Source organism: Schistocerca serialis, unplaced genomic scaffold (genome assembly GCF_023864345.2).
Source record: "Schistocerca serialis cubense isolate TAMUIC-IGC-003099 unplaced genomic scaffold, iqSchSeri2.2 HiC_scaffold_711, whole genome shotgun sequence".
Classification (NCBI taxonomy): domain Eukaryota; kingdom Metazoa; phylum Arthropoda; class Insecta; order Orthoptera; family Acrididae; genus Schistocerca; species Schistocerca serialis.
In genome coordinates this window covers 78,140-105,212 of record NW_026048312.1, presented here as the reverse complement: position 1 = coordinate 105,212, position 27,073 = coordinate 78,140, and the positions used below count along the sequence as shown (strand labels likewise).

At 41.4% G+C, this 27,073-nt stretch overlaps 1 protein-coding gene across 1 annotated transcript in view; it reads right to left on the bottom strand.

Annotated features, from left to right (window-relative positions):
• The window catches only part of LOC126449172 (CLIP-associating protein 1-like), a 246,609-nt gene that overhangs the window by 142,763 nt on the left and 76,773 nt on the right, over positions 1 to 27,073 (bottom strand). Inside the window, 4 exon segments of the mRNA XM_050091014.1 lie at positions 18,330 to 18,583; positions 20,812 to 20,938; positions 26,262 to 26,371; positions 26,452 to 26,609. Of these exon segments, the coding sequence (XP_049946971.1) occupies positions 18,330 to 18,583; positions 20,812 to 20,938; positions 26,262 to 26,371; positions 26,452 to 26,609 (649 nt within the window).

Below are 27,073 nucleotides of genomic sequence, written 5' to 3'. Positions count from 1 at the left end.
TGCCGAGACATCTGCAACAATTCGATACCTAGGGTTCACTATGATAAATCATCCTCCACGCACTCCCGACTTGCCTCATTCCATTTTCATGTGGTTCCAAAACATATTCGATAACTTCACTTTGATAGTGATGAAGCAGAGGTGAGATAGTGGCTCTGTCAACAAAGTCAAACATTCTCATGGTGATGTCAACAAGCTCGTCTTTCGTTGGGAGAAATGTGTTCATCACCAGGGTGGCTACGTTAAGACATAAATATATTGACGTGAAGAATAAAGGTGTAGAATGTTAATCAAATTTGTTTTATTTAAAAACCTTTAAGAGTTAACACACAAAAAAAAATCAGAGACATTACTTTTCAGCACCCCCTTGTAGTGATAATAATCAGAATACCACATAGATGTAGGCAACAATACATAGTATCTAAATGCTTAAATCAGTTATGTCCAAAATTGCGCATTAATTTCAATTGTCATGAGGACTTTTTATAAGGAAATTGAACACAAAGATTTCTTAAGGGTTTCATTAATGCTTAGATGTTGCAATACGAGAGGAAAAATTTACAGCAAACAGCTTTACAGACTGACGGACCTATTTTGGAATACATAAATTATGTGTACAAAAATACAAGTTTCATTAGAGATGTATATCAAAAACTTCTCAATAATAGCATGCTGACTATCACAGAATACAACTCCAATGAAGCATTACTTGTATAATTCACTTTCACCTAAGGGAAATATAACAATAAGCAAAGGATAAGGATAAGGACAAGTAACTATGAGATTTCACACTAAGAGATTGAGGGGGGGGGGATTGCACAACTAACTGACATCACCCTTTATTAACACAATGCAGACAGAAAACTTTATGTTTAAATATATGGGGATAATAATGTCAATGTAAACATTTTTGTTGACAAAGTATATGAGGATAGGCTATTCTCACAAGATCAGGTTTCAGGTAAACTTAATCTTGATAGTATTTGACATGTTGACACTGTGTTCCTGACTGGGACTCATATCCGCATCTCTGCCATTCATGGGCAGCATGTTTCCAATTGCGCTACCTGAGCACACATCACACACTGGCATAAAGCGTTAATCTGCCACCATCTTCTCAGCATTCTCTTCCAAACTATGCATAGGTTCTCTCATGATCTCATAGGATTAACACGTCCAGGAGGTATGCTCAGATAGCACAAATGACAGTTCACAAAACACAGGCACTTGAGTTTGAGCCCCATTACAGCACACTATTTCGACTTAGCACATGCAATTAGAAAATTCAGTCCCAGATACATAACTCCAGAGGTTAACAGGAAACAAAAATCAAAACAGTTAAACGAGTTGAAGCCTACTACCCATAAATATCAGTACCGTATCTTAATCACTGTATTACTTTGGTTTCATATTCATGGTTTGAGGGTTGTGATTTCTCTTCAGCTGCTCTATAAATACATGGCTGTGATGCAAAAATTTGATGAAAGTCTTTACAATCCTCACACCAACATGGGACATGGTGCATCACAAGAACATACGAGGCCTGAGAGTGAAGCATCAGTAGCATGTGGCACCTGATCGAACCCGTTAAGGAAACTGTCTCAGTTTTCAGAAAACAGTGAAAAGGCTCAACAGCACCCAGTTATTCCACTGACAAACCACATTGGCAACTTTCTGTTAGGCACTGTTTTTTTTGAGAGGTAGAGCCACATGGAAAAGCACTATATGAGAAAGAAGGAGCTCTGAACAATTCAATGTTTGGTGTAGATGAATACAGAAAATCTTAATATGTAACATTTATTTAAGTCTGTTAAACTTTGAAATGGCTGGAGAGTTATAAGGTACGATCAGTGAGAGCCTCTCCGTGAAGAGGTTCTTCAATCACACTGTACAAACACTACATCTCCTCTTAAATAGAATGTACACTGCCACAGCAACCAAATGTGGAGAGTGCCTGTGTCATTAGCCATGTTTCCATAACAGACCTCTTTTAAGTGATTACAGTCTTGGCATGCATTGTAACAATGCACATTATCATGTATTCACTGCTAGTAAAGCTGCAGTTTAAAGTTGTGAAATTCCCCCCCCCCCCCCCCCCCCCAAAAAAAAAAAAAAAAAAAAAAAATCTCTCTGCCTCCAGGAGGTTTATAGTCTGCTGAAAAGTACAGTTTCCTGTTATGGACCTGGTAGTGTATCTGTGCAAGGAGCAACTTGTCACACAGAGACCACAGCTACTGAGCGGCATTGCATGCCGGACCTTGGTGTGTACTTGGCCTGCAGGAGGGACAGCAATAATGTATGACAGACAATCCTGAGTGCGAGGAAGTTTATAACTCAACAGGACATGGAGTTAGCAAATATTGACAAACTAAGCATTACTCTACAAATTCTTTTAGAAGAAACTGTGTGTGTGTGTGTGTGTGTGTGTGTGTGTGTGTGTGTGTGTGTGGTCGTTTGGAAATAGGGGGGAGGGGTGGGGGTATATAAGAGAAATATTAAATTGGTGAGTTAAACAATAGCTGGTAAGTCAAATGTAAGCCTATATTCAGGGTAAATTTTGCAGAATGCCATGACATTGTTATATTTCTACTGGGGATACTTTGCTCCAATGCATGATTTGACTTTGCTGGAAGGTCACTCAAGACTACAGTTAAGTGTGTAAGCAGTGTCTATGAGTCAGAGCTATTGCCACTAATGTCTGGCCCAGTCGAACTATTGACTTCAAGTAATGTAACTCCCTCCCATCACAAATATTGACATTTCATCTCATACATGTGTGAGTCTCCTGATGCCAATGCATCATCCATGCACTGTCTGGTGATGGAAAGTACAACAGTGCTACTACAAAATCTGCCTTCCCATGTTCAGTTTGTTTCAAATTAATATAAAATTACTGTTTAATGAAGTAGGAAAACAACAAATATAAAATGTGTGTACCACATCTCCAGGATGGTTGTTCCTGAAAAGGCACACAATCAGATCTTTGGGTGGTCACTTACCCAAGAGAACTACACAATCAATCAAATCAAGATAGGAGGATGAAAATGGGAAGCATTTTTATTGAGGATTGCTGCAGGTAATGTGAAAACGATGAATAAGAAAGTTGGACAACATGAAGAGAGAAATAGAGAGACATTTTGTAAGTCTTGTAGGGTTTAGTGAGGTTCAATGGGAAGGAGAATCTGAATGTTGAGAAGACAATTTATGAAGGATCGGAAAGGAAGGCAAATGGAGTTGGAGTTACATCAAAGAAACAGTTAAACATGAACATAGTTAGGGGTATTCAAATTAGTGACAGAGTGTTAACAGAGAAATTAAACAGTAACTTTGTGAATACATTGATTATTAAAGTCTTCATGCCAACAAGAAATGCAAACGAAGAGGAAGTGGAAAAAGTATGTGAGCAGACTGGGGAAGTCTGTGAAGAAAATTGGAAAAGACAATTAACAACTGTAATGATGGGAGATTGGAATAGTATAGTGGAAAGATGAGGAGTAATATAGTTGGAGACAATGGACTGGAAAAGACCAATGAAAGGAGTGGAAACCTAATAGGTTTAAGTAACATCAACAGATAGCATCTGAAGAAGGCAACGAGTTACATGGCCAAAATATTGTGCCAGAGCGACACAAACATCCGGCAGTAGACCCGATTATTCCACATGTCAAGATCTCGCCGGGAAAGCCTGAAGAGTTACATATGAAGACTCTACTGGGAGGAGATGTACCTTAATATTAAGAAGATGGATAAGCTTCGACAGAGGAAGGGGAGGATGCTGAGTTCTCTGTTTCCTTCTGAGATGCCGAGAGGGGGATGTAGTTCCTGTCTTCGCCAGGTTGAAGCATCATGTCAACACCAGAACGGCGAACAGAATGGAACACCGTGCCAGCCTCGCACTGGTAAGAGAAAGAGTGCGTGACATGCACCACTGCCTAGATGTAATGTCCAGGGAGTTGCTGTATCTCCACCTTTCCATAGCAGCTACCCTGACCCGAGAAGACTGGGACCAGGTTGATGGTGCCTCTTGGTCCTTGGCTGAATGCACCACGAGGAAATCAACAGCATGTCAACAGGCCAAGTTTGAGTGCCTTAACAAGAAGGTACAACAGGATGGGTACGAACGGACTGTGGTCAACCTGAGCGACAAACAGCCCGATGTGGCCACCTCAAAAGCACTCAGCAAGGGCCTCAACTTTGCAGCGACTCCCAGAAGCATATCTGTTGCAGCCTTCATCAGTTCGGTTGAGCAGGTCGTCCATACACTACCTTCCAACGTGTCTGAAGAGATCCGCAGGGAGACCTGCAGGGCACTCACCAAGACGTAGCCCCCCAAATCCAACATCTTGAGCGAGGAGAGGGTGGCCCTCAGGCAGCTATGGGAGGATGACAGCATTGTAGTTCTGCCAGCTGATAAGGGTAACTCCACGGTCATCTTAAACAAGTTGGAGTATGATAGGAAGGTGCAACAACTTCTGGAAGGCACTGCTTACAAACCACTAGATGGCGACCCCACTGACAAGGTGGACAAGATGACCTATTGTCAGTAACATCGGTGCAGCGACATACCCCACTGCACAATACCTGCAGAAGATATTGGCACCATATGTGGGCAAATATGCACACCACATTCGGAACTCTGAGGACTTCCTACAACCGCTAAGGCAGCTACACACCGTGGACTCTGACATCATGGTCAGTTTCGATGTGGTGTCGCTCTTCACATGAGTGCCACTCACTGATTCACTCAAGACCATTGGAGAGAAGTTTGATGGTGCCCTGCTCTACCTGTTCAAGCATGTACCGACCTCAACATATTTTCTTTATGGGGGTCAATTTTATGAGCAAACGGAAGGAGTGGCAATGGGCAGCCCTTTATCACCAGTGGTAGCCAACCTTTTCATGGAAAGGTACGAAGAGGAGGCACTTGCATCAGCCACTTACCAACCCAAATGCTTTCTTAGATATGTCGATGACACTTTTGTCACTTGGCCCCATGGCAGGGAGAAGCTAGATGACTTTTGGAACATCTAAATTCATGCCACCCAAGTATAAAATTTACTATGGATCTAGAGAAGGATGGACAGCTCCCATTCTTGGATGTCCTGGTCAAGAGGAAGGCAGATGGCACTCTGGCGCACAGTGTGTATCGTAAGCCCACCCACACTGACTTATACCTTCAAGCCAATAACACCACCCCGCACAGAAAAACGGAGTCTTGAAAACATTAGTTCACAGGGCTTGGGCTCTGTCAGATACGGAAAGTCTGGCCACAGAGATAGAACATCTACAGCTGGTGTTCAGCAGAAATGGATACTCCTCCACAGACATCCAAAGGGCACTTCGTGCTACCAGCCAACCACAGAGTACAGAAGAGGAGCCAGAGGAGGCGAAGAAGGTGGCATACCTGCCATATGCTGGACCTATTTCTGCGAAGATCAGCAGAATTCTCTCAAAATACGATATAAAGAGTATCTTCAGCCCACCCTCCAAAATTGGGACAATGCTAGGGAGTGTGAAGGACAACCTGGGGCTACGTAAACCAGGCATTTATAACTTCCCGTGCCAGTGTGGAAAATCATACATTGGCCAGACAACCAGGACAGTGGACGTCAGGTGCAAAGAACACCAGAGGCACACCAGACTCGGACAGGCAACCAAATCTGCCATAGCAGAGCACTGTCTGGAGCTCGGTCACTCGATGGACTATAACAACACCAAAATTGTGACACAGACTCCAAGATTTTGGGACAGTGTCATAAAGGAGGCCATCGAGATGAAGGTCACAGACAACCTAAAAACCGAGACAGCGGTTACCAGCTCAGCTCGGCACGGAGTCCGGCTCTGGAGCTTATCAGGGACCAACGAAAGGAACCAAGAAACTCCTCAAGAAGTAGTAACACCGCAACAGGAGCAGCGCCAGGCGGGTGCGGACCGCGAACGGAATGCCCGACAAACGACGGGCCTCAGACAGCTGCCACAGATGGAGACCAAGTCGGGCGCGGACATCTGAGGGAGCACCAGGGAAGAGACAACACCTTACAAGCAGCGCCAGGCGGGCGCGGACCGCGAACAGAGCGCCCGACAGGAGATGGCCTCAGACAGCTACCACAACTGCAGATGGTGGATGAGGCGGGCGCGGACGTCTGTGGGAGCACCAGGGAAGTGCCAGCACCAGGGAAGTGCCAGCACCTCAGGAGCAGCGCCTAGCGGGCGCAGACCATGAACGGAACGCCAAACACGGGTCCGGCCCCAGACAGCTGCCACGACCACAGATGGTGGACGAGCAGGGCGCGGACATCCGTGAGAGCACCAGGGAAGGGCCAAAACCTCAGGAGCAGCACCAGGCGGGCGCGGCCCGCAAACAGAACACCCGTCACAGGACGGGACTCAGACAGCTGCCACAGATGGCAACCAAGTCGGGCGCAGATGTCCAAGGGAGCACCGGGGAAGAGACAACACATTACAGGCAGCACCAGGTGGGCGCGGATGGCAGAGAGAGCACCCAGCGCCCTCTGGGCATAAACACTGGACAAGATCCTCCAATACGGCAGTCTCAGGTAGCACCTGAAGAAGGCAACAAGTTACGTGGCCGAAATATTGTGCCAGAGCGACACAAACATCCAGCAGTAGACCCAATTATTCCACATGTCAACATCAACAAAGATTACACGCATTAAACGCTCCAGGTGATACTGCTAAATATAAAATAAACTTTGTCATTATCACAGATTCAAAGACAAACATGGCAAAAACCTTTCCAGGTGCTGATGCTGATATGGAACATAATTTACTTGTAGCAGATATTATGACAAGATTAAAGCAAATTAAAAAAGACTACAGATAAAGAAATGAGATGTTGAGAAACAAAAATGTTAACTTTTAAGAAAGAGTATACTGTACGTCAAAAATAAATAGGAACATGTAAGGAAACCTGCAGAAGCCACTGAAGAGTGAAACATCATTAGAAATACATATTGGAAGGAACAGAGAAAGATACTGGAGAGGAGAAAAGAGCAAGAATTAAGAAAGAGTGGATAACAGTGAGTATGCTGCATATAATGGATAAGTGCAAGAACTGTTAAGATGACAATTTAGAAAGGCAGCAGGCAGTACAGAAAACTGAACAATGAAGTAAGAAAGTGAACTGAGTAGGCTACAGAAGACTGGATGGGGAAACACTAGAGGAAATAGAAGAATAAGAAAGGAAAGTAAACTGGAAGGAATGTAGAAAACAGTAAAATTCTTACCAAGAAGATAAGTAAGGAAAAAAGGCAAACAAGGAATGTTAAATAAACATAGGAAGAAGACAGTATGCACAGAAGGGGATAAGGAAGTTTGGATTAATTATGTGGCGGAGTTACATGGCGTGCAGGCTGATTACACAATACTGGTTTTGGAAGATGAATGGAAACAAAATGAAGGACACCGTGGTCCTAAGATATTGAAACTGGAATTGGAGACAGAAATTCAGAAGGTCTGAGAAAACAAAGAATTGGGCTGTGAACAATACCATCTGAGGAAATGAAGTGTTTGGTCCAACTTCAATAACCAGATAGACTGTGGTAGTAAACAGAATTTAGGAATTTGGCATCAAGACATACTTAAGATCGTTCTAGTACATTTATCTAAAAATGTGTAATGCAAAACAATGCAAGTAAGGACTATAGGACAACTAATTTTATCAGTCACATTACAAAGCCTATAAAAAGAGTTATACTGAGGAGAACTGAAAACAAAATTGAGAAAAATATTGTGGAAGACCAGACTGGGTTCAGAAAGGATAAACGAAGAAGAGATGTTATAGGCTGTCTGAGAATGATTGGAGAACGAATAATGGAAATCAACCAGGAGGTGGGTATTTGGCTCACCGAGTGGGAAGAGGCTTTCAATAGAGTAATTGGAGAATTATGCTGAGAGTTTTAAAAGATGTCCCTGGTAAGATAGAAAGTTAATAAAGTAGATGTATAGAAAGCAAAAAGTAACAGAGACAGAAGAGACAAGCACTGCAAGGATCCTCACTAACACCAATGCTATTCAACATACATATATGGAGAAAATTGATAGTTAAGTCCACAGAGGAGGCAAAAAGCATTGTAGTTGGAGGAGAAATGATAAATGTTATAAAATACGTGTCTAATCAAGCAGTACTGGCAGAATCAGAAAAGAAGCTACAGAAGAAGTTGAAGAGTATTCCTAGAAGTGGCAAGGAATATGAAATGAGGATAAATAAAGGAAAGACAAAGTGATGACAATAAGCAAGAAGGGAGCTCCAGTTAACATATTCCTAGACAGAAAAAAGATAGAACAAGTAAAATCCTGGGAAGTTTAATGACATGCAATGGAAACCGTACAGAAGAAATGAGGAGAAGGATACCTATGGGAAAGAGAACATCTAAAACATGAAACACTATCATCATCTAAAAGAATTCCAGTGTAGCTGAGGAAAAGATTTGCTAGATATTATGTCTGTATCGCAGTGATATACAGCAGTGAATCACGTACAGTTAAAAAGAAAAGATACTGAAAAACTTTTGAAATGTTGCCACAGAGAAGAACGCTGAAAGTGAAGTGGACCGACGGACTTAAGAATGAAGAAGTAATGAAGAAAACATGGAATGGAAGAAGATTATCAGAAGTGATCAAAAAAGAGAGAAAAGTCTTGGCTGGAGCATGTACTGCTTAGGAATTGTGTGCAACAAAGACTTACAGAGGGAAAAAAATGGAAGAATTGAGAGGAAGAGGTTGGAAGAGAATGAGCCTAATGTTTGACATCAGAAGAGGATGAACACACAAACAGTTGAAGGAAGATGCTCAGAACAGGACACGATGATGAGTCTCCAGTTGATTGGTTGGTTTTTTGGGGGAAGCAGACCAGACAGCGAGGTCATCGGTCTCATCAGATTAGGGAACGACGGGGAAGGAAGTCGGCCGTGCCCTTTGAAAGGAACCATCCCGGCATTTGCCTGGAGCGATTTAGGGAAATCACGGAAAACCTAAATCAGGATGGCCGGACGCGGGATTGAACCGTCGTCCTCCCGAATGCGAGTCCAGTGTCTAACCACTGCGCCACCTCGCTCGGTGTCTCCAGTTGAGAACTGCTGTGAGATTGACACAAAGAAGAAGAAGAAGAAGAAGAAGAAGAAGAAGAAGACCATGTCCAAGCGCAGCAGAGCCGTATTAAGGGTGTTCTAGGTTGTAACAAGGTGGAATAGCCATGGGTGGAGAGTAGAAGTGGATGAAGATCATGCACTTTCCTCCATCACTGGTCTGCAAACTCAAGAGTGAACAGGTGTTTCCCCACTCCTCTACCCCACATCATCACAAGAAGCAATTGCAGGGTGTTTCAAAAAGTTATACCAATCCTCCACAGCACGCCTTATGAATCACTGGTGGTGCATTGTGCCAACAAGTCTGGTGATGTTCATGCCTAATTTGTCATAGCAAGGAGAAGAAGTGCAGCTTCAAGTCTCTTTGTACTAGGAGAATCTCCTATTTTCCAAAAAAGGGTAAGATGATGACATCGTTGAATGTGTGCATTTCAAAGAGGAAGTAGATGAAGGTGAAGCACCAAAACCCATTACAATCCTAGATTGTAATGCAACTAAATCAGATGTAGACACAGTGGACAAATTAGGCAGGACCTACATTACAACCTTTATGACAAGAAAATGAGCCATTGTAATTTTTTTTACATTATTTTGTACATTAGTGTCCTCAACAGCTTCATAATTTGGTTGTACTTAAATCATGATTGGGAGAAAGGAACAAACTACGAAAGAAGAATTTCTTCTCGGTCAGGGAACATCTCTAGTACAGAAAACAGAAGTTAGTAGGGTGTTCCAACTCCCTTTAAATACCTCCACCCTCAGCCTTCTTACACCCCCAGAACGCAATTTATCTCTTGATATAGTTCTAATGCACTTAGAAATGGTTCACATTTTAACATTTGTTCTTAATCCATTTTGTTTAAAAGTAAACAGTATTTTTATAACATTAAAACACTATTTTTAGTAATCTGCAGTTTTTCCATCCCAGCCAATGTAGTAACCATTAGCCCTAGAGAAACAACTGTATAGGATCTTTTTTTTAATTTTGAACTGGAACACGTTTTCACTAGAAGCACCAGTTCTCAAGAAAAATGAAAACAAGTAACCTTTATTCCCCCCACCCACCTGCCCAATCATACTCCACCAGTGAAGATTTTCAGTGTGTGTTCATGACACTCCCTCCAATCACTGTAAAAATATTTGCAACTATATCATTTTTGCCACTATTTGGTCTTCATTACTTGGGCTATAGTATAGGGAAGTGGGAAAGGAAATTGGCTGTATCTCTTTCAAACAGACCGCAATCCGTAATTGATTTATGGAAACTATGGAAAATATACACCTGGGATGCAAATTCCATGCCATAACCATTGTGCTCCAAATATTGACAGATAATTTGTATGTCTTTTCCTTACAAGATTACACATACTCCATAAAAAGTAAATGAAACCTGTTACTGCAAAATCTGTTCAGACCACGGGGGAAAGATTCTAGTAACCATGTATGAAAAGAAAGAGTAGATGATGATTATGATGATGATGTAAGGCATTCAGGGTCTGTCTTTTTGTACCACTGTTTACTTTTTGGCCTTTATTTTCATGATCTGAGACCAAATACCACTAATTCAGCTGAACTACAAAGAAACTCTTTATAATGTTCACCATTGTTTCTTGTAAGAAGGTTGTCAATAATGTATGTTACACCTAATAAAAATAAATACATCTTCCCGAAACACATTTATTTTTCTCTTTGAAATGTTGGGGGAAAAAAGAAAGAAGAGGAAGAAGAAGAATGAGGAGGAAAGGGGGGGGGGGGGGGGGGGGACCATACTCCATCCTTTCATTTTATAATTTTGTTTCATAACAATTCCACATTATGCCAGTCTCAGACCTATGTATCATATGGAAACAGGAACACTGCTGAAAGTTTTAATGTATTCAATACATTCCTTACTTTGGGGAACTGTTGACTAAAAGACAAACAGATGCATGTCCTATTTTAGTCTAAGCTTTGGCTTTATTTCCTGACGACTTTGATTCGCCTGTTGACTTCAGGTGGTTTCAAAAGCATTAAAATGAATGAATATAGTTCCATTTTTACTTTGTAATATGCCTTCCCCATCAAGAGTGGGAGAATTGTTAACACAACACAGGTGAAATATTTTCAAATATGAAAAGTACAATAGCTTTTAATTGCTTTTTATATGTCCAAGTCCTCAATAATCTTAATTTCTGGTACTTGACAACATTGATCAATTAATTTAAAAATAATGTTGCAGCTCATTAGCTATGTGTTTTCCAAAGTTAGTGTCTGAGCTCTTTGAGTACACAATTGTTGATCTGGCATGACTGGTATTATAGTAATTGGCATACGGCAATGCATCAGAGAACCTTTTGGAACACAGCATATAAAATGCATTAATGAAAAATTTTTAACACTGCTGTACAATTGGTATATGAGGCACAAATGAAAGTTTTACTATGAGAAGAATAGTCTGACATCTAATCTCTGACTGAGAAGTACTAAATGATATTTACCAGTGACTGAACATAATGCATGAACACTGCTCCTACATCATGGAGTTGTAGAAAGCAAAATGCTCTCCTTCCTGGTAAGTCTAACCAACCAGTATCACAATAAAATTACCCCAGAGTATGTGTATCTATAATTAAATACAGTATTCACAATACTATAGAAATCCTAAATAGTTTCCCTTTGTAATATATTGTTTCTAATCCCAAATGGAAAAGGTGTTAATAGTTTTATTTAGCACATATTGTTATTGTTATCATCATCATCATCATCATCATCATAACAACAATATATTAACATTATGACAATATCTTTGTGAGTAGGCTCCACCCGAAGGTCAGAAAGGGGAACTACAGAGTAATTATAATTAAAGTTAAACTTTCAAATGGCTGTGGAAATAACACCACTGGTCAGAATGATGTCAAATTGCAAACAGAATGTTATCAGAGAAGGGGGGAAATGTATGGCCGAAGAAAAATAAATAGTTACAAAATTTACAAAAGATGGCGCTGTAAGCATCATAATTTAATAATGAGCGACTAAAAACGACAAATGAATCATACAACAACGCCTGAGGCATACGTTTGACATTGAACAAAGTGAACTGTTCAATGTGCATGGGTGCACAGGTGTGATACTGTTAGTTATGTAAGCCCATCCAACACAGCAAGGTCATATCACATTGGATGAGAAAAATCAGTTTTCAATTGTCCTGAGGCCAAAAACCACATAAAGCATTAATCAAAATCAAATTCGATTATTAATTTCCATGTGACTGGTGCAAAACATGTTCAGTATATCCACTATTTTCTGCAACAAGTTGAAATTGAGAAACAGCGTGTTCCACAACTGATCAAAGTGTTTCTGGGGTCACGTTCAGAATGTGTTGCGCAATGTGTGACTTCAATGCAGCTAAGAATTCAATGCAGCAATCAGAACACTAAACACAACATGTTTCAGATAGCATCACAGCCAGGAGTCACATGGATTAAGATTAGGTGATCAGGACGACCAGGCTGTAGGGAAATGGTAGCTGATAATTCTAGCATTTCTGAAATGGTGCTTCAGCAACTGCTTAACTGGATTTGCAATGTGTGGAGGTGCGCCATCTTGCATAAAAATGATCCCATCCACACATCCACGCTGTTGGAGAGCTGGAATTATGTAGTTGCACAAAAGACACTCATAGAACTTACCAGTGATGGTACAGGTAACAGGACCGGAAGCACCTGTCTCTTCGAAAAAATATGGCCCCATGATAAATGATGCCGTAAACCTGCACCACACAGTGACCTTTCAGGATGAAGTGGTACTGGTTGATTAGTGTGTGGATTTCCCGACGCCCATATTCGACAGTTCTGTGTATTGACATGTCCTGTCAGATGGAAGTGGGCTTTGTCTGTCCACAAAATCTTCCACGGCCAATCATTGTTCACTTCAATGCGAGCAAGAAATTCTAAAGCAAAGGTGTGCATGGGTGATTTTGAAAGGATAGCAAAGAAGGATTTTACACACAGTACTCACAGGTATTTCCAATGTACGGGCAGTTCTCCGTGCACTACATGTTTGCACACCACCACTAGTCTCCTCCTGCATTGCTGTGGCCACTGCTTTCACTCATGTTGAACCAATTCATTTCCTCCCTCTACCAAGGTGCACACCAAAAGAACCCAAATTTTGAATTGATTTTCTCCAGGCCCACGGCAGTCATCGGACCAACGACTTTTTTCAAACCCTTCTGTGCCAGTAACTTCTGCAGAGCAACGTGTGCACAGTCATCATTCTTGTAATACAGCTTTACAAGCAGAGCGTGATCCTGCACTGAGACAGTCATGGCGCATGTCGCAGATGCGCAAGGAGGAAAAGCCGTGTACCCGGCGTGTTCAGACCAACTTTAATGGGTCGTGCGCATGACAGGTGTTTCCATTTATGTATTCTGACACATACAGTGCCATCTATTGATCAATTTTCACACTCTTTTTTTTCTTCTGCCATTCGTTTTCCTCCTCCTCCGATAACATTCCGTTGCAATTTGATATGATTCTGACTAGAGTGTGTTATTTCTACAGTGTTTGGAAGTTTAATTTAAATTATAATTACCCTGTATTTTCCCTACAAGGATGTCATTTTCATTACACCAAACAGCGGAGCTGCATGCCCACAGGAAAAAGAGTTGCTGTAGTTTCCCCCTGCTTCCAAGCATTCACAGAGCAACAGGAAAACTTCTGTGAAGTTTGGAAGGTAGGAGACACGAGATACTGGCTGAAGTATAGCTGTAAGGATGGGTTGTGAGTTGTGCTTGGATAGCTCAGTTAGAAGAGCACTTGCCCACAAAAGGCAAAGGTCCCAAATTCGAGTCTTGGTCCAGCAAACAGTTTTAATCCACCAGAAAGTTTCGTATCAGTGGACACTTCTGCCAACATTTATGTCCCAACTATTCTTGTGGTTAGATCAGAACCTCTGTCTACTTTAAATGCAGCAATTAACACCTGTACTTTATCACATTTTCCAAACTAGCAAGCTGCCGTCTCCCCCCCCCCCCCCCCCCTCCCCCAATCCAAATTATGCATGCAGTTCTTGTCCGATATGGTGATTCTTGTCCAATATGGCGAAAGCCTTCCCAAATGTTACACCCGTAAAATGGATTTGCCCTATCTGCTATACAAACAATTCTCCTGTACCATGAACTGCCATTTCCCAGCTGTTTTCTACATCACTGTCAACAACCAAGAAAGATTTCTCCTCATTCTGTGCCATCTCACTGACTTTAATAGCTCAATCAATACTCCACTGGGATTTAGACTAATTCTTTGTCCTCTAAAGGGATCGGTATTCTGATACAAATCTTTCCTACAGGTTACAAAGTGCTATTCAGTCATCTATCCAATCTCAAATATTCATTCATCCTAAACTATACCTGATATGAGTATCATGCTCCGTAAGTCATACCTCTCTGCCAATAAAACATGCAACCAATGCATACTTCTGTATCCATCTTGTGAACGTCAAGTATTACCTCACGATTAGTACAGGAACTAGCAAAACAGTCACCTGTCTGCACTGTGGTGAATACTCAGTTGCAAAGCACAGTGGTGTTGACGTAACAGTTGTTTGCAGTAACTACTATATAACTCACACCATACAGCTGTAACAGCCCCATTGCTAAGCTGTCATGCATTTTTTTGTCATTTTATATATGCAGTAATGTAAATGCAGTTCTGGAACACTGAGCACTACCCATCACTCAATTACCAACACGGCCAAAGAATTTAATTCTTCAAGTTTAACCTGGGAGATTTTCTGTACCATTTTGTATTGAACTTAAGGTAAATTGCATCAATTGTTATGCAAAACTGCAAGAGATGTTCTTGTTCTGCTATTATTTTGTGAACTTATGAACAATTAACGCTGTCACCTGTGGTGTCAACTGCACAGTAAATACACCTGCTGCATGATTTTGCAAACTGTTTTCTGGCACAGTGGCGGTATATAAAACAGACAACAATCACTAGAGCTTTATACAAGATAACAGTTGACAGCTGTTGTCTCACTACTTCTAATAACCACCTGTGTACTGCCTAAACATCAGGGCAAGTGAAATTGGGCATCTCGCCATGAGACAACATGTAGCTGAATCGGCCACAAATGGCAGCTCACTGCAGCTGTTGCCAAATAAAAAGGGAAACAGAGGGGGGGGGGGCAGATGGAGTACCAAGTAAGAATTTTCATACAACTATTTAGAACTACTAACATCCGTGCCAGGCTAAGTATAGTCATGGTACCACCATACTACTGAAAGTCATAACTGCTCAAACTTTAAGCAAAAGAACAACAACTACCTCATGGGGACTAGTTTTTAGGGAAAGAAGTAAACTTAATAGTACATTTTTGTGTTCAAGCTACCCCCCCACCCCCCCCCCCCCCCCCGGAGTTTCTTATTTATATCGCAAATTTCCCAAAGATGTCCTCTACATCCTCTACAGATTCCATGGGGAAAATTATAATTTCACGGGAGACCAGGAGATTTGGGAAATCAAAGATAACCTAAATCTGGATATACACACAGGTATTTGGAACACTTTGCTGTCGAGAAGGAAATCAATAATAGAACCGTCCACACCAACCATTCCTAAATACAAATACGTGGCTTGTGAAAATAGACAAAGCCCAGAACAAGTCAGTCAGTTAATAAACAGCAGCTTTGCTGTTAAGATCGATTTTCTTCAGTATTTAGGAACTGCAATATGTGACATACCGAAAATATTCATACTTTATCAAGTGCAATGCCTTATTCAGTAGACGAGATTACTTAATTTCCGAAAACAAGTGATTCCATTTCAATGAGACAACTGTTATGCTGTATCAACATAGACAGCATGTGTAACTCTGAAGAGTTTCACCTTCTTCCAGAATATCAAGAGATGTTAACATACAGATGTAGGGACTCATTGTTTAAGACAAATTTATTTTCTGGTTTCATTCAGACAACTAAAATTGAGAATTAACACAAAATGTTTATAAATAATGGACATGTTAGTATGCAACAGGTATAAATCAGTGCGGCTGGTACTCAGATGCTGGGAAATCTATGATAGTCACTGATGGAACAATGTAAGATGAACGGAATGTGCCTTCAACTGAGGGATGTTCTTAATTCTGATTGCACACACAAACCTCTCATTAATTACAGACCCTTGTCTCATACTGTACACCATATTTACTCAATTATGAGAGTTTCTTCCCCCCCCCCATCAAATTTGGCAATTGAAAAATATGTGGCTGTCTTATATTCGCTGATTAAAATATTGCTGCAGTGTTCAACGTTTTTACATTGTTTAACAGATTAATATAGGGGCTGTCTTACATTTACAGATGAAGCTTTGGCTACTAATGTTTTGTACAAATTTATTTACAATGATCTCACTTGAATAGTCTCAAGATTTCCCAATACACCGAAACACTCCACACAGTATCGACATTGCTTGAACAATCACGTGACATTTGACGCGTGGCACTAGTGCAAGGGATATGCAAGAAACTATGAATTAGCCACTACAACAATCTAATGTTCTGCTTAAAAAGTGACAATTTTGTGACACACAGGAGGAAATATCATTAAATTCTGTCAACTTGGAAACTTTTGGGGTATCTGAACAGATTTGCAATAAAAGTTCTTGTACATAAAGGGATACCATACACAAACATTTATGGTGCTTTTTAAGTAAAGGTTACATTCAAAGGCAAAAAGCTTGTCCTTCAAAACACATTACTTGATTCTGAACCCAAATATAAATTCTATTTGGTTATGGGAAACTGTTATGATTCACCAAATGGGTTACAAATGAGAAATTTAGTTGCTGTTCACTTATTACAATACTGGTGAAAAATATCACCAATTTTTAATCAGCTTCAGAACACGATTGCGACATTAATATCAAACGAGAATGAAAATTAAATGAGAATTAAAGGTCTAACAAATAAAATATATCACATTAAATTGACTGCAATTGTTATCATAAGAATAAATTACAGGGAAAAATAGTCATAGTGGAAGTGGCACCAACAGATGTCACTAGATAGCGGGAAGAGTAGAAGTTCGAGAACTGGACTGAACCATGACTGCAATCTTTTATTCATATATATTAGTTGCTGTTGTTACATATGACCTGCACCCTGGAAGATATTGCTGTCCGTGTTTCACTTCTGCTCAAGTACAGCATTACAGAAGGTTGGAGGGAGAACAGTGACATCAGCTTGGCTGAGAACTTCACTGAGTGCAAGTAGGAGTGGTGAGTGGGCAGCAAATTTTGTTCTGCTGCTAATCATGGTTATATGTTTCTGCAGAAGATCACAAAAGTCTAAATTGGGGCCAGTTGCATAGTAATGTATGCTCAACAGCAATGCTGTCAATGCCTACCGTGAGGTATGACGCGAACAACGGGGTGTGTCAGTTGCTGGTTCTACATAGCCAATGAGAGAGCAGTGGGCAGACGATATATTTGGAAGCAAGAGACATTGTAACATTCTCACATCAGTATAGAAGAGAAATCTGCTGTGTGTTCAGAGCAAAATAACTGTTTTCTCAAGTTCCGCCATAACGATGACCTCAGAAATTGCAACATATTCTTGGAGATATACCCAAATATTTGGGCCAACAAAGATATAATTTTCACAGCTGTCTTGTTATGATTATAATGATGATGATTAAAAATACAGATACCACACAACTGTCTTAAGTATTGTAAAAAAGGTAGTGAAAATATAAATTAATGTAAACAATTTCTTTTTGTTTATTTTATTTCTCCCTGTGCTATCAAAATGTTGACAATGAATAAATGGCGCAAGTGTAGAACAGATGCAATGTTATCTTTTTAGGTAGATACCTTATATCAATAAAAGTTTGGAATTTTGACCAACAGAATATGTTAAGAAATAAATTTTTCCTCAAAGAGCCACATAAAACAAAAAAAGTGGGAGGAAACTGGGGGGGGGGGGGTCTCATGTTCAGGTAAATACAGTACTGTATGTTCTAAACACCGTTTTGAAGACAACATGTTACTTCCATACATTAAGTAGTGCACAAGTTGGACACAATGGACCAAGGTGTTGTATCTGTACCCTATGTAATACGTATATATCCAGAACATACAACATGTAAAATGCATCCATTACATACAAAAAAATTTCTATTTTTAGTTCAGTTTAGTGAAACTGAATTATGTTTCACATAATGACCATAATTCCACTTACCTACGGGAACACTGCCGAGCTTCACTGTCTGCATCATACATTCCTTTCCTCAGAGCTTGTTGCAGGTTTGCAACCTGTTTTTCAAGTGTGTGAGCGGGCCAAAGACGAAGAATTAATTCAAGAAACTCACAACATGCTCGTCGGATTTCCCTCGATTTTGATTCCATATTTGATATTATCGCTGGTATCAGTCTGTTTGAGTGAGTGGACCTTATGAGAAAGCGTACTGTTACTAGGCCAGCAGTTGCTATTACCTGTGAATGAATAAATGAAATATAATTGTTAGGTACTCGGAAAATAATAAAATGGATGCTTAGGAACACTCTAGTGAGAAGAAGACTTCTTTGTAAGTTCTACTGATGAGTACATGCTGTCTCCCCTTGCAATTTCATACTATCAGCACAGATTTAATTTTTAATAAAGTATCCAGTCCCGCCCTATTAATGTTATCCAACATTATAGGCTGTTAATATCTTCTATCAAAATCTCAACCCTTACTCAATGTGTACTTTTAATGCTTCGATTTGTAGTAACTGTACTAAAAAGATGAGTTGCAAATGTCTTTTTTGGAAATAGCTCTTCCATAGTTACATTGTTTATTTTGACAGCAATAGTTTCAAGCCCACTAGCCATTATTTAGCACTCATGCACATTGCCGCCAGTCTAGCTTCCATCGTACTGTTCAGCGCATGCCCACGCACCCGTGTGCCCCCCCCCCCCCCCCCCTCTCTCTCTCTCTCTCTCTCTCTCTCTCACACACACACACACACACACACACACACACACACACACACACACACAGAGAGAGAGGGGGGGGGGGGGGGGAATGATGAGTCTCCTAAGTAATATGATTAAAGCTTGTCTGGCTTCAATGAGCAAGAATACTTAACAACAGGGTTGCAGCCTTCAAACTAGTAGTTACGAAATAACATCAATTCCAATAAGGCAGTAGCTTTGATAAACATTAAGGTGAGTTTGAGAAAGATAGGAAACAAGGATGGGTCACAAAGAATCCAGTTTAAGAGAGACTATAAGGACCGTGCACTAACCAACTGCATCACTGGGACATGGACTGGCCAGTTTTTATCACCCCCCCTCCCCCCACCCTTCCACATTTCTGTAAATCATTTGACTATTACTTCAACTCTCATCCTAAAAGAATGCTAAAACATAGTCTTTCCACAAAAGTATTGTGTGTATTTCTATTAATACGACTAGGTGCAGCATCTCTTGAAGAGTTCAACTGGTCATAATTATTTCTGTAATTTATTTTTTAATATACTGGATTAAAAACGAAGCAACTTCTCTAAACCGCATATTCCAAAAACACACAACTGGAAACAACAACAACATCCATAATGTTACATATTCTTACACAACACTACATTACATTACTGCTACAAATATAAACGATACACCCTAAACAAAGTTTCATTTACCATCATTTAACATTGCCTCCAAATAAAAAAGGTAACAATACAACAAATATATTATGAAATCATAGTGATGTGACTGATGGCCTTCTCTTACTGATTTCTCCTTTTGTAGTGAGAAATCTACTACTATATGGACAGAAGGCGAGCATGGTAAATCATTATCCTTATGTGAATCACATGGAATGATTCATGTGATATCACATACTGATACCACCCAAGGGTGTCGCGAAGTTGGCAACAGAATTGCAAATTTCCGTTAGACGCCGACAGTGGTCACGCAAAATCTGGTGGAACCAATGGTGTGCACCCACTGAGATCATGCCGCCAGCAACTCTGCACCACTTGTGACCTCTGTTGCCACAAAATATGACAGGTGGCAGCAGCCACTGAACCCACTTGCTCTTGGAGCCTCATTGTTATGACACCATCAATCATTTTGAGTACAGTGAGCCTCATCCTAGTTGTTATTGTATGAGATGGACCTCTTAATTCTTGCTGCCTTATTTGTAATGAGTCTATGTACACTTGGAGAAATACAAGTTAAGTAAATCTTCTGATTACTGTGTTAACTTGTTTGCTAATCATTTATGTTCCTGTCCAGCTTTCCTATGATGACAGTTGCCGTAACACACTGTAGTCCACATCTCCTTACCATTATGTATGAACTTGTGCACAACAATACAAAATCAGAAAAGGTATGGGGCATGGGTACTAATTGTCATCACTGATATTTAATTTGTAAACTGAAGCTGCTAGTAAGGAAGCAAAGGACCATCTCAGCTTACAAGTTGTTTGTTGGGGGGTGGGGGTGGGGGGGGGGGGGGGGGGGTGGGGGGAATCAGCTCCTTTGGATTTTCGGGACAGCTATAATATCCACACAAACAAAATCAAAACTACTTGGACATACTAGGTAGCTAAATGTTAAACACAGGAAATTCCAAAGAAGAAGTTGGTTTATGAAATTTCTACTTATTGTACATCCTTTTCTTGTTATACTTGTCAAGAATCTTAATATTTAAATAGTTATCTACATGAGGTCAACATACCTTGGCTGAATTTGGAATCAGATTAATTAGATTGCCAAGAATAATTTCTGCAAAATGGTCAAACTTCGAGCCTAGGTGTTGAGACATAAAAGCTATTGTGCAGCATGCTTCTCTCACAACCTGTGACCTGTAACATTCAGAATGATGTTATAGTAAGATATCATTTCTAACACATAATTAAAGCATTTGCAAGATCTCAAACCTGTAGTAGCAATGTTAAAATATTGAAATGTGTGATATATTTCTACCGACATGTAATAACAGACTGTGTATTGTACCAAAAACACATTGGTATAACAAACTAGGACTGCAGAGTCTGTGACATAATTCCTAAATACATGTGAAGGATTGAGTTCCTCTTGACACAAATGGCGACTTGTACACCAAAAAAATTTCTGAATCTATGCCGAACACAGACTGTACAGATACTTAACAGTTCCTATCTTGTTAATAAAAATTCATGAAATTTAGAAAACTGTAACTGCCTTTTTTTTACTATGACCTCTTTCTCTGACATTCCCTGAAGCAGGCCAAATACAATGTACAGGTTTCAAACAATACCAGTCCATATTATCATGCCAGTAATGCTACTGCACATTCGCACAAGTAGGGAAGCCATGTAATTAACACATTTACCGTAGCACTTATATTTTAAAATATTGAAGGAAGAGAATACTTAAATAAATCAATTATGTGCAATTTTTAATAATAATAATAATAATAATAACTGTCTTCATGTAACTCATTTAAGTCATTTGTATTTAAAATTAAATTACTAGAAAGAATGTGCTGAACACATGTTGATTAACTATAAATCTGTCATTTCTCACCCATCAGCACCTGGGTATAATCATGACATACAGGATATACAATTTGTCAATTTTACCGGGTATGCTATTTGTTAATTTTACCGGATCTACTATTTGTCAATTTTGCATGCATAATACATCTACAATCCATTTCAGTGCATAAGGAACTATACATCTTAGATCCATTCTTCTAATTTCTAATAGTGTTCTTATTTCATCTCACTTGGTTTTCATGCAGTGCATAAACCGAGAGAGTGCACTCTAATGTGTCAACTACCAAGGCCTAGCTCTAATTTCTTCATTTTCTTGAAACAAATAGATGCTGACGTCCTTCAGAGATTTTAGTATGCTTTAACCAAAACACTTCCCTAGTACTTATTAGGAACATTGTCTCCAAAATGCCAATTTTTTCAACATTATTATTATTATTTCATTTTTTTTTTTTTTTTTTTTTTTTTTTTTTTTTCATTCAGGCCCACACGGAGACATGTCGGATGGCACCTAAGAGCCGGCGCTCAGCAGATGCTACCAACTGGCAGCTGCACCAGATGCAAAAATCATCAACGTACAACGCCAAGCAGAGGCCCATCAGAGATTACAAGTGCACTGATGGCTATGAGGAAGAGTGTGACGCTTAGCACAGAACCCTGTGGGATAACATTCTCCAGACTGTGAGTGGCACTGTGTAAAGTGCCAACTCGAACTCTGAAGAGCTGGTGAGATAAAAATTCACAGATAAAAATCAGAAGGGGCCCAGGGAAGCCACAGTCATGGAGGGTAACTAAAATGTGATGGCACCAAGCCATGTTGTATGCCTTATATAGGCCAAAGTAACCGCGACAAGGTGCTGGGGGTTAGTAAAAGCCTGTCGGATGGTTCTTTCCAATCTGAGTAAATGGTCAGTTGGAGATCGTCCTGCACGAAAGCCACACTGATATGGGAACAAAAGGCCCTGAGATTTGAGTACCCAATGTAATCTGAAGCTAACTATCCTCTCAAGCCATTTACATTTGTCAGACGTTGGCTTCTTCCTGGGCTTAAGGACAGGGATAACAGTACAGTCTCGTCATTGTGACGGAAAAACACCCGTGAGCCAAATGCGGTTGAAGATCTTCAGGAGATGTTGCCTCTGGGGAGTGTCCAAGTGTTGGATCATCTGGTTGTGGATGGAATCCGGCCCTGGGGCCATGTCTTGTGAAGAGGTAAGAGCCTGCAAGAATACCCATTCAGTGAAGTGTTCATTATAGGGCTCAGCGTAGTGCGGGATGGAACATAGGCATAAAACTCTGAATTTCTGCCGGAGAGAGGTAGCAGGATAGGAAGAGGACACCGGTGCCATCGCAAAGTGTGTCGCGAGCTGTTCTGCAAGGAACAATGGATCAGTGCACAGAACACCTTGGAGGTTAAGACCCTGGACAGCTGACTGTTGTTAGCCGCCCTGAAGGCTACGGAGCTTTGACCAAACCTGTGATGAAGAGGCATACATCCCCAAGGAGGAAACACAGCGCTCCCAGCATTCCTTTTCACTCTGCTTAATAAGGTAACGAGCCTTAGCATGGAGACACTTAAAAGTGAGAAGGTCGGTCTGTGAAAGGTGTCGTCATAATTGCTGCAGCGCCCATCGGTGGTCCTGGACAGCGACTGCGACATTCTTAGTCCACCACGGTACCGGTCGACAACGAGGGTGACAGCAGTGCCAGTAGCACAAAGATAATGGCAGAGATGCCTTGCACGACTGCACCAATGGAATTCAAGAGGGAGGTGTCGAAGTGCACAGCAGACATACACTCCTGGAAATTGAAATAAGAACACCGTGAATTCATTGTCCCAGGAAGGGGAAACTTTATTGACACATTCCTGGGGTCAGATACATCACATGATCACACTGACAGAACCACAGGCACATAGACACAGGCAACAGAGCATGCACAATGTCGGCACTAGTACAGTGTATATTCACCTTTCGCAGCAATGCAGGCTGCTATTCTCCCATGGAGACGATCGTAGAGATGCTGGATGTAGTCCTGTGGAACGGCTTGCCATGCAATTTCCACCTGGCGCCTCAGTTGGACCAGCGTTCGTGCTGGACGTGCAGACCGCGTGAGACGACGCTTCATCCAGTCCCAAACATGCTCAATGGGGGACAGATCCGGAGATCTTGCTGGCCAGGGTAGTTAACTTACACCTTCTAGAACACGTTGGGTGGCACGGGATACATGCGGACGTGCATTGTCCTGTTGGAACAGCAAGTTCCCTTGCCGGTCTAGGAATGGTAGAACGATGGGTTCGATGACGGTTTGGATGTACCGTGCACTATTCAGTGTCCCCTCGACGATCACCAGTGGTGTACGGCCAGTGTAGGAGATCACTCCCCACACCATGATGCCGGGTGTTGGTCCTGTGTGCCTCGGTCGTATGCAGTCCTGATTGTGGCGCTCACCTGCACGGCGCCAAACACGCATACGACCATCATTGGCACCAAGGCAGAAGCGACTCTCATCGCTGAAGACGACACGTCTCCATTCGTCCCTCCATTCACGCCTGTCGCGACACCACTGGAGGCGGGCTGCACGATGTTGGGGCGTGAGCGGAAGACGGCCTAACGGTGTGCGGGACCGTAGCCCAGCTTCATGGAGACGGTTGTGAATGGTCCTCGCCGATACCCCACGAGCAACAGTGTCCCTAATTTGCTGGGAAGTGGCGGTGCGGTCCCCTACGGCACTGCGTAGGATCCTACGGTCTTGGCGTGCATCCGTGCGTCGCTGCGGTCCGGTCCCAGGTCGACGGGCACGTGCACCTTCCGCCGACCACTGGCGACAACATCGATGTACTGTGGAGACCTCACGCCCCACGTGTTGAGCAATTCGGCGGTACGTCCACCCGGCCTCCCGCATGCCCACTATACGCCCTCGCTCAAAGTCCGTCAACTGCACATACGGTTCACGTCCACGCTGTCGCGGCATGCTACCAGTGTTAAAGACTGCGATGGAGCTCCGTATGCCACGGCAAACTGGCTGACACTGACGGCGGCGGTGCACAAATGCTGCGCAGCTAGCGCCATTCGACGGCCAACACCGCGGTTCCTGGTGTGTCCGCTGTGCCGTGCGTGTGATCATTGCTTGTACAGCCCTCTCGCAGTGTCCGGAGCAAGTATGGTGGGTCTGACACACCGGTGTCAATGTGTTCTTTTTTCCATTTCCAGGAGTGTATATAAAAGCCAACTGGCCCTGTAGAATGCCCAACGTTGGGGCCTGACGGCAGCAGGGGAACAATAGAATCACCAGAAAAAGTGGTCACTGTCACAAAGGTCACCATGGGATGACCTGTGTAGGGAAGCCACGAGAGCATAGGAGGAGACGATGAGATTGATAGCAATAAAGGTGCCATGAGCTGCACTGAAGGGGAACTGTCATTGAGGGGACACAAATCGAGGTCCATAATAAGCTGGTCAATTAAGAGACCCTACCCATTGAAGTGGCACCACCCACCCACAGTGGGTGGTGAACACTGAAGTCGAAGAGGAGAAACAGAGGCAGTTGCTGGAGTAAGGTAGACAGTTCAATGTAAGGAAGTGATCTACCTGGAGGGGGATCCGGTCCGGCACACAGTTTTAACCTGCCAGGAAGTTTCATATCAGCGCACACTCTGCTGTAAAGTGAAAATCTCATTCTGGCATTCTTTATAGTCATTTTTTTTCCTTTCTCACTGGACCACACAACATCCATGAAGACTCTTTCAGTGCCAAAGGCACACTTTATTTTTCTGCTTTCTTAACTGTTAATATTGAATGTATATCTAGTTACTGCAATATTTACACTAGCAGTATTATCACTGTTACTGCGTATCATCACAAGCTTTTCTACATTTTTATTTCATCATATACACTTTGTCTACTTTGTTTCCCAAAGAAGATTAGGGTTCAACATCCTATCAGTGGCAAGGTTAGTAAAAATGGTGCACAACTTTGGATAGGGTTTAGACAGCAAAAGAAATCAGAAGTGTCCATTTCAAAATACCCAGTTCGGCATGTGCCTCAAGAAATTAGTAGTGCCCATATCAAAAGACCCATTCTGGCATTTGCATTAAGTGATTTTGGGAAATTTGCCATGGCTGTTTCAATAAAATTATTCCAGTACTCAAATGATTCAGGAACCAAGAAAAACCTAAATCTGAATGGTTGGTTGGGGATTTGAATCCTGCTCTTTCCACATGCAAGTTCTATGCCTTAAGGACCGAGTCCTGTGGCTCAGTGTGTTTCAATGTTTGTGCTTTACATTCCCCTATCTACTCTTCCTATTCAATAAACTCCAACATTTCATTAACAATCCAATACCTCTCAATAATTCATTCACATGTTCAGTAATACGGCCGAAAGGCCCAAATACACTAACAAAATTATCACAGCAATAAGGTAGCCATGAACAGCTTCATTCATGAAATGTGTGTGTCACACGATTTCTGATACACAATTTTGTTGAACCACTGATTAACTGAGCAACCAAAAACTATTAATATCACTCTCACAATTCCACGCAGAATCATTAACAATTCTCTTGTTTATCAAAAAAAAGACATCTCAGAGCTTGAGAGAAACTTGCACTTCAGAGAGAAATTTAAAAAGAGCAAAGTTTAAGTACTAACCTCAGATCTTTCAAAACTCCTAAAAATGGTGTCTCCATTAAACGTAAGTGTTTGAAAAATTCCTGATGCTTAGCAGCTCCAGCCATTACAACAGATCGTAGTTTTTTCAACTGAAATACACAAAAGTTTTTACTTATTTTAAGAAATAAATTTTATTAACACTTATAATCCTAATCATCACATTACTAACCGCCTCAACACGTTTTGACCAATCATTATTTGGATCATTAATTATGTCAGTTATTTTGGTCAGCTCTTCTTCCAATTCTCGCGCAGTGAAAATTGTGGCTGGTTGAACTTCCTCAAAAACTTTCACAAAATGCTCCTCATCCACTGCTCCCGCTGATGCTGTAATTGTGTAAAAAAGATTTAGTTAGTATCTCTAATCCATCTAAATTTTGAATAGGGCCTGTGCCACAGGTATACCCTCTAATAAATATCACTGCTGATTTCAAACACTGGAAAATCCAGGGTCGAATATTAACAATATAAGGAACAGATAGATTGCTACTCACTATAAACATGACATGTTGAGTAGTTACACACAGGCACGACAAACAGACCATTACACATTAGCTTTTGGCTAAAGCCTTCTTCAGATAAGGAACACACACACACACACACTCGATAACCAGTACGGGCTGGTCTCTGCATGCCATAGATGGTGGCCATGTATGCTTGTGTGAATAAATGTGTGTGTGTGTGTGTGTGTGTGTGTGTGTGTGTGTGTGTGTGTGTGTGTGTGTGTGTTCCTATTCTGATGACGGCTTTGGCCAAAAGCTAATGCGTAAGTGTCCTTTCATTGTGCCTGT